This window comes from Poromitra crassiceps, assembly GCF_964638095.1.
Source record: "Poromitra crassiceps genome assembly, chromosome: 14".
Classification (NCBI taxonomy): domain Eukaryota; kingdom Metazoa; phylum Chordata; class Actinopteri; order Beryciformes; family Melamphaidae; genus Poromitra; species Poromitra crassiceps.
The window spans coordinates 9,846,632-9,855,692 of record NC_139633.1 but is presented as its reverse complement, the minus strand read 5'-3'; the positions used below and the strand labels follow the sequence as shown (position 1 = coordinate 9,855,692).

Below are 9,061 nucleotides of genomic sequence, written 5' to 3'. Positions count from 1 at the left end.
AGAGACATCAGCCCTGCATTAGCTGCAGCTACGGTTATTCATATCACAGAGAAGAGGAAGCCGGCTGACCAGTCATCGTCGTCACACACACCCAACAGCACAACTTCCTGGCAGCTTGTGTGTGTGTGTGTGTGTGCGTGTGTGTGTGTGTGTGTGCGTGTGTGTGCGTGTGTGCGTGCGTGTGTGTGTGTGCGTGTGTGTGTGTGTGTGTGTGCGTGTGTGTGTGTGTGTGTGTGTGTGTGTGTGTGTGTGTGTGGATGGGAGGGGGGGGGGGGTGTTAGGGTCGGGGTATGAGTGTTTCTAACTGACTGTTGCTTCATCAGCCACAAAACTTTCATCAGACAGCAGCGGACAGAGAGCGGCACAATGGAGGAGCCGAAACAGATCAAGGAGGGATATTTGGTCAAAAAGGTAAGGGTAACCATGAGAACAACATTTAGCGGTTTGTTAGATCGCAAGTATAAGTATAAACAGTACAAGTTAATCATATACAGCGAATGGATAAAATACCAGAAATACTTTGAAGTAACCGAATTGGAGTTAACGTAATACCCTGTAGAACCCTCGGTTGCAAAAGTGCATCACTTATAGCTATTCAAAATCAATAAATAAATACATAAATAAATAAATAAATAAATAAATATAAAGACCAGATTTAGGGATAGTCAATGGTTCCTGTTGTTCAGCCTCAAAATGCTATTGGATAGTAAATGTGTTTATAGGTCCCGAATCTGGGTAACTACACAACCTCCATATTAATTTGGGTCTCCGGCCCATGGGTGGGCTCGTCAAAAAGGGCCATTCTGTGTGGGGTTTGCATGTTCTCCCTGTGCTCTCCTGGGATGTCCTCCAGATAGGAACCCCTGCTAAAAACAGCAAAAAATTAAATAATTAAATAATTTGAGTAAAATACATACTACAGCATGCACTAGGACGCGTCATCAGTGATGTTATCTGGGGTCGTAAGGTGTTTCGGGTCTCTCAACATCATACACCCTCGCCCAGTAGACCCAGCCGAGGCCAATTAAGACCCCGACGCGCGTCCCAGAAGCCGCTCACGGATCAGCCTTCCTACTCTGTCTGCAACGTTGCCCGCGGAAGGGCTAAGCGAGAACGCCCAATCCGTTGCAATAGAGCTAGTGCTACGCCGCAGTACTGGCACTTCGGTGCATGGAGGATCTAGGCTCTGTGGGTAACTCCCGGCTGTGCTCCTCCTTCTCGTCTCACCAGGCCCTCTCACCAGGTCTTATCAATATGACATTGTAATTTGCATACAATAATAATAATCCAGAAGCATTAAGAGCAAAACATCTCGCTTCAGAGATAGCACCTACCTCCTTGCCATTAGACATCTGAACTTGCACTGAACTTGCACTGATCCATTGATTATGTCTGACCTATTGCACTTTGAACTGTATGCACTACTGCTGAATACGATGCTGCTGGATACTGTTCCTGAATGTTATTTTGTTCTTGCGTTATTGTTTGTATATGGTGTGCTGCTGCTGCACTGTCTTGTCTTTTTTTTTGTCTGAGAGCGAACCAAGACAAATTCCTATCAACTTTGTTGACATGGCAATAAACTGATTGAATCTTGAATCTTGAATCATATCCAGCATGTTATCATGCACACTCCCCACCACACATTTCATTTGACAGTTTTAACGATTGATGTGGTGATTGTTAAGCCTCTTGTCAGGGGTGTGCCGGTGGTTCAGTCCTTCTCGCAGCGACCCAGGTTCGAATCTGGCCTGCGGTGATTTGCTGCATGTCTTCCCCCTCTCGCCCCCATGCTTCCTGTCTCTCTCTACACGAGGCAATAAAGCAGAAAAGTCAAACACCTTCCATGGCCTCACCTATCCCCAGACCTAACCATCACTGAACCTTTATAGGAAGTGCTATTATTATAATTCCCTTCATGAACAAAGTTTCAATGTCATGTGACATTACATTACATTACATGTACTACAGGTTAATGTAATGTCATGTCATGTCATGTCATGTGACACACGTTTCAGGACTTCAATTGGACTTCGATTAAAGCTGTTCTGAAGGCAATTCCTTAATTTGTGCTCCATATTCCTACCCTGTAGTGATCCTGTTATTTTGTCTACCCCCTGTAGGCCGACTGGTTCATCTTTTTTTGTTGTTGCTTTGCACAACAAATACTTGATTAGGAAGTCTTGTTTCTTCCATCATCACTTATGTCAATTTTCACAATAGCCAACATACACACTTCACATTATGAATGTCTTCTATTCCATGAAGATGGAAAGGGAGGAGAGAAGGAGACAGCCAAGCTCATTAGGGCATGGCAGATTGGGTCATACCAAACCAAGTGAACAGGGACATTTGGTTATGAATGTTATGAATACAATGTTCTTGTCAGGATGTAGAGGTGTGTGGACCCAAATGCAGAACAAAGAGAAGCAGCAGGCAAGTTTTCCAGGAGCAACAAAGGTTTACTTCAAACTTTAAATACAAAAGAACAAAAACAAGGCTAGCACACAGCTAGACTAAAGCCAAAATAACTCAGAGCACTAGGACAGGGTAGAAGACGATACTACATACCAAACCAGAGACAGATAGACAATGACTCGACGAGGACACAGACTGAAACAATATATAGACACAGGTAACTAATGAAACATGAGGGACAGCTGGGAAGGCAGGAACACAGGGGGCAAATCGGGAGAACTGATTGGTGGGGAGAACTCAGGTATTAGGGCAGACTAAAGACTAACAGGTGGGGAGAAGACAGACTAACGAGGGAACATGGGCAACAGGTGGGGAGAAGACAGACTAACGAGGGAACATGAGCAACAGGTGGGGAGAAGACAGACTAACGAGGGAACATGGGCAACAGGTGGGGGGAAGACAGACTAACGAGGGAACATGGGCAACAGGTGGGGAGAAGACAGACTAACGAGGGAACATGGGCAACAGGTGGGGAGAAGACAGACTAACGAGGGGACATGGGCAACAGGTGGGGAGAAGACAGACTAACGAGGGAACATGGGCAACAGGTGGGGAGAAGACAGACTAACGAGGGAACATGGGCAACAGGTGGGGAGAAGACAGACTAACGAGGGAACATGGGCAACAGGTGGGGAGAAGACAGACTAACGAGGGGACATGGGCAACAGGTGGGGGGAAGACAGACTAACGAGGGGACATGGGCAACAGGTGGGGAGAAGACAGACTAACGAGGGAACATGGGCAACAGGTGGGGAGAAGACAGACTAACGAGGGAACATGGGCAACAGGTGGGGAGAAGACAGACTAACGAGGGGACATGGGCAACAGGTGGGGAGAAGACAGATAACACACAAGGAATAAACATAAGAATAAACTCCTAAGGAATTACACACATATGGAATGACACACAGGATGATAACAGAGCAGGTCACAGCGTGGCCTGGGTGTTACAGTTCTTAGTGGAGACTTCAACACTGGGTTTGCGAAAGGCACATTGCCCATCCCCATATGTTATACATGACCACACAAACCTAAGGGGAAATGGTTTTTATCATATAAAGTATTATTACTACTATTACACATTATATTCTATTAATGTACATGTGCATTGTAATGCATGCTTCCTGTACCTATAGCTTTGCATTTTTGCTCATGGCTCCCTGTTGTTGCCTTACTGATTCTCAGCGCACACTGCTATACTCCTGGAAGGCAGTGTGGGTGGTGCTGTCAGAAGATGGGGTGGAATTCTATAAAAAGAAAACAGACCGTTCTCCGAAGGGAATGATCCCGCTAAAGGGAGCAACACTCACCAGCCCTTGCCAGGATTTTGGCAAGAGGACGGTAAGGAACATCAAATATTCCTGTGGGAAAAATGCCTTTTGGCAGCTATAGCTAGCGTTCCAGGATAGAGTATTTTTTTGCTTCCACTTTGTTTATTAATTTTTTATAAGAAAAATAAAGACATCACAGAAATACAGTACAGAACAAACACAAAAGCAACAAACCCCACAGAAAAAAGTAGGTGAAAAAATTAAGAAAAAATGGTGGTGAGACACAAGGAAGGTTACATACAAATGATCAGATATAAGTTACATGGCAATGACAAAAGACTTCATCTCGACAAAACCTCAATCGATTTTCTAAGCAGGCTGACAATAGGTTGCCAGATTTTCTGAAAGACCCCTTCTTGATTTGAGATAGTGAATTGGATTTTCTCTAGATACACATTTCCTAATTGCCTGGGCCTGGGCCTGGGCCTGGGCCTGGGCCTGGGCCTGGGCCTGGGCCTGGGCCTAGGCCTGGGCGTCACACCTATCCTTCACCCTACCCGGCTCAATAGAGCTCAGTCTTATGGCAGGAGACATTGGATCAGCCATCTGGGACTATAATCAATCCATGTCTGTGACAGAGTTCTTGTTTAACAAAATATTTAATCAGCTATAGCATTCAGAATCTTTAACTTTTCTCAAATCTGTATCAGTCTTCAAAATTGTATTTGATTTTCTTCATGTGAGGAAAATCTCAAAGCTAACCTGACTGACCCTATCAATGCAACATTTAGCTGGTTTTCAAGGTGACCACAGAGAAGAAGCAGGATCATTTCTTCCAAGCCACACATATGGAGGAGAGTCAGTCTTGGGTGAAGGACATCAAGAGGGCCATTACCTGCCTCCAGGGGGGCAAGAGGTTTGCCAGGAAGTCCACAAGGCGGTCCATTCGCCTGCCTGAAACCATCAACCTGAAGTAGGCTCTATGAAATGTTCCCTCTTCACGAAACAATCATTTGAAAGGATAATACATGCTTTCATGTTTCATGATAGGATGGTATCGAGGCAGCCAGCAAACTGTTGATGCCGTCAATGTGGTGTGTTTTCTCAGTGCGCTCTACATGCTGATGAAAGACCAGGATGATGGAGTGAAAGAGCTAAAACTGGAGAAGGAAAATAGGATGTTCAACCACTGCTTCAATGGTACCGCACCATACAGATGTTGTTTTGTTGCTGAAAACGCTTTTATTTTAAATCTTCTCCCCATGTCTTGCTCCTTCAGCTCCTTCAAACTGTAGGCTACTGTACTCACCTGACCTCTGCTCCTCTGCACAGGCACAACAGTAGTAGATTGGCTGATTTCAAAGGAGAAGGCGAGAAACAGGCCAGAGGCGCTCATGTTAGCAACAGGGCTCCTCAATGAGGGTTTCCTGCAGCCAGCAGGTGACCTGTCCAAAGAAGGGGCTGAGAGCGGAGCACAGTCAGTCTTCCTAGATCAGCCAGATGCTCTGTACTACTTTGTAAGTAGAGATGACTTCAATTTTGTCACTGGGATATATACCTTCATGACAAAAAGACACCCCTCAAGAGACAAACCATTTTGCCTCTTTTGCAAGTGAGAATGTTGAAGTTTTACTTTTCAATGGCGGTCTTGATATCATATTTCCTTCGTCCTCCTATAGCACACATATTGGTAAGCCTGAATGAAGTATGAATGAAGTTGGGGATTATTATCATAAACATGGTAACTGCAGTATGCACATGTGTATGGTTTTGCTCTGTCACAGGCAGACAGCGGTTTCTTCTGTGAAGGCTACTCCAGTGATGAAGACGTGCTCCTGAAGGAAGAGTTCAGAGGAAACATCGTAAAACAGGGCTGCTTACTTAAACAGGTGAAACAGACAGCAATTATACTGCATGTGTGCCTTTGCCATCTTTACAAGACTAGTGGACCCCTGGGAGTTAGACCCCCCTGGGAGTTAGACCCCCTGGTCTGGAACACAGTGGTCTCCAAAGCCTCCGGGACACACTCAAATACATCATAAATCACTCATGATATCACTATGTATAGAATTGGTGATGTCACTCGAGCACTCGATGATGTCATCACTGAGTGATGTCATCAGTGAGTGGTGTCATCGGTGAATGTGAAAATGGCCCAAGTGTGGCTGAACACAATTCTGCACACACGCACACGCACGCACGCACGCGCACGCTGGCGCACACACACACACACACACACACACACACACACACACACACACACACACACACACACACACACACACACACACACAAACAGTTTGCATTCTTATATTAGGATGTGTTTCTATCTTCTTTTACATTTGCTCTCACATTTACAGATAGATCAAAATAACATGCACAAATGCTTTGGTGGAAAGTGAAAGAGCTATGAATACGCCTAGCAATTTCCTATTTTCACTGAAAGGGGAAGTCAAAGTACCTGTGCACATTGCCAATGGCAAGAAGTCGTGGAACAAAATGCAAACCAGATGAAGCGCAAATTTGATTCATATTCAATTCATAACAAGCTGTTGTTGTTGTTTTTATCACAGGGACACAGGAGGAAAACCTGGAAGGTGCGAAAGTTCATACTGAGAGATGACCCTGCATATATGCATTATTATGATCCTACAAAGGTAAATAAGCTGAATTAGTTGAAAAAGCTGATGGAGAACAAAACACTTCAACAGATTTCCTCCTACCCACATCGTTATCTGTCCTCTTTATTTTTCTACTTTCTCTTCCTCTTTTAGGGTGATGATGACCCTCTGGGTTCAATCCATCTCCGTGGTTCTGTAGTTACAGCGGTGGAGTCTGTGCCTGATGGTGGGTGGATAGATACCATTGCCACAGGAAACACATGCCCTCTTGGTTACCCACACTGACAGACTGTCACCAGAAATATACAATAATTGGTACAAGATAAAAAAAAAAGAGGTAGCTGTCCAGTGTGGTTGCAGGAAGTTCCCCAGGTGTTGAAAGCAGCAGAGAGAGACATCCGAGGCACTCTGAATTATATTAAAAATCCTTTATTCTTACAGGGATACCAACGCGTTTCGACTCAAAGAGTCTTCATCAGGGTAATGGGAACAATCACATACATGTTCCCATTACCCTGATGAAGACTCTTTGAGTCGAAACGCGTTGGTATCCCTGTAAGAATAAAGGATTTTTAATATAATTCAGAGTGCCTCGGATGTCTCTCTCTGCTGCTTTCAATACCTGGGGAACTTCCTGCAACCACACTGGACAGCTACCTCTTTTTTATCTTGTATCTACATATGCCCCATCCTGGAAGAGCACCTGATTTTTTACTCTGCTAACCTATATTGATGTCTTCTTGACCCAATGCAGCACTCCCAATTGTATCTTTATACAATAATTGGTGTTTACTGTCAGAAGTTTCTTTTCAACTCATCCCCTTTAAAGATTGATTTCATCTTCACCTTTTTGCAGCCAAGAAGCACAATATTGACGGGAACCTCTTTGAGATCATCACCTCAGATGAGATCCACTACTTCCTCCAAGCAGCTGCAGCCGAGGAGAGAAAGGAGTGGATCAAAGCCATACAGACGGCGTCCAAAAGTGGAAAGTAACATGTAGATCAAAGCGATACAGGTGTTGTCCAAAAGTGGAAAGTAACAGATCAAAGCCATACAAACGGTGTCCAAAAGTGAAAAGTAACAGATCAAAGCCATACAAACGGTGTCCAAAAGTGGAAAGTAACAGATAAAAGCGATCCAGACGGTGTCCAAAAGTGGAAAGTAACATATTACATGTTACTTTGTTAGCTGTAGCAGAGCAGCAGTGAAACATTTTGCACAGAATACATTGACAATGGATTTTGTTGCTGACAGGAACAAGATGCCAGCGAGAGTTGATCAGATTGATGATAAAACCCTAGGTTTGATGGATCTATCTTAGGACCTGCAGTGGGTGAGCCAAATTCGTCACTCAGGGTGAGCATTTTCACTCATCTATATGCTATCAAACTTCATTTCTGTACATGTATTATGTCTGTTGTAATTAATTAAAAGGAAGTAAAAGTACTGTGAAAATATAAGTATATTAGCTGAGATTTTCCTCAGAACTCCCCTAAGCCTGTTCTGTTATGCAAATAAAGTTCCATGATAACACAATAGAACTGCTGCCATATAGATATAATAATAGTCAAATCTTTGTATGGCCATGGTATTGTATTATCATGATAAATCATAGTGCTTCTATATGTGCTGTATACGTTTGCTTATGGTTCACATGCTAATGTTCATTAGAAAATGTGTTGCTGTATTCTCCATAGTAGGCTAAAGAGCTGAGGTCACCTTCAGATCAATTCATAATGAGGACAATATATCATCACAATGTGCAGGAAGCTTGCATGTAGCATCTATTTTGACATTTCCATTTCACTCAGTGGTCATGTGTACAGTATGCAACAATACAGGCCCCAACCACTGTCACCTAACGACTTTGCTACAGAATAAGCCGTAAGAGTGTAAAGAGCTGTGCAAGGGTGTTAAAGAGAAGCTGTAAGTGTTTGGTACGAGGCGCGATATTCTGCCAGTGTGGTTTTCCTCCATGTTCATCTGTTTTTCAAAAGCTGGAGATATGAGCTATCAAACAAGCATGTCTGTTTTCTGAGGCTGGAAATAGACAGACAATCGTTTCCTGCCTTCAAATGTCAGTTTGTGGCTTGCATGTTTCCTGCAGTTGTGTGGAATTTGATCACTGACAGATATGGTTAATGGCTTGAGTTACGGCTGCAGTGTGTTGGGATTTTTGCACTATTTAATAAAAAAAAACTTATTTTATTTAACTTTATTTCAGAGCCATTTCAGTCTACTTTGATCAGGTCTTTTATGTGTAATGAAATTAAAATGAATTATTAATCACTTTTTACTGTATATAGGCCTATTACTTCAACAACCTTCTTCTCATTTGGATGTTAAAATAGTTTGCTGTTGTTATTTCCCCTTTTTCCAATAAACTGTTTTCCTCCAACAAGGCATGTTCAATCATTTTCACAACACTGTGCTTTTCCTGTGGTGACCATTGACTGGATATATAGTGGTGACAGCCATAGGTGCTCAGCACCCACTTGCTTGCTCACACAGCTGTCTTTCTATCCTACCTTAAAGTACAATCCAAGCACATCGTGATCGTATGTGCCTGCATGGGGACAGGGAGGTGTAATCTAATCTAAATTTAAACATTTTTGAATGATCTAAATGAGATAACAACACTAATGTATGATAAAAGAATGACACTGTAATGAATGTGTTGATGTGATA

At 43.3% G+C, this 9,061-nt stretch overlaps 1 protein-coding gene across 1 annotated transcript; it reads left to right on the top strand.

Annotated features, from left to right (window-relative positions):
* The first annotated feature begins 284 nt into the window (after positions 1 to 284).
* On the top strand, positions 285 to 8,763 carry plek (pleckstrin). Its single transcript, XM_083650322.1, has 9 exons — positions 285 to 411; positions 3,664 to 3,819; positions 4,541 to 4,722; positions 4,858 to 4,949; positions 5,082 to 5,266; positions 5,534 to 5,638; positions 6,323 to 6,406; positions 6,524 to 6,596; positions 7,227 to 8,763. The coding sequence occupies exons 1-9, from the start codon at positions 367 to 369 to the stop codon at positions 7,364 to 7,366; spliced, it is 1,062 nt and encodes a 353-aa protein (XP_083506448.1). The 5' UTR covers positions 285 to 366; the 3' UTR covers positions 7,367 to 8,763.
* Positions 8,764 to 9,061: the final 298 nt, after the last annotated feature.

Bases quoted from the DNA above. Each gene is read 5' to 3' on its own strand.
- plek (XM_083650322.1), top strand. From the start codon at position 367: ATGGAGGAGCCGAAACAGATCAAGGAGGGATATTTGGTCAAAAAG. The intron at 4,723-4,857 runs GTAGGCTCTATG...GTGTTTTCTCAG, and splicing joins CCTGAAACCATCAACCTGAA to TGCGCTCTACATGCTGATGA. The intron at 5,639-6,322 runs GTGAAACAGACA...TTTTTATCACAG, and splicing joins AGGGCTGCTTACTTAAACAG to GGACACAGGAGGAAAACCTG.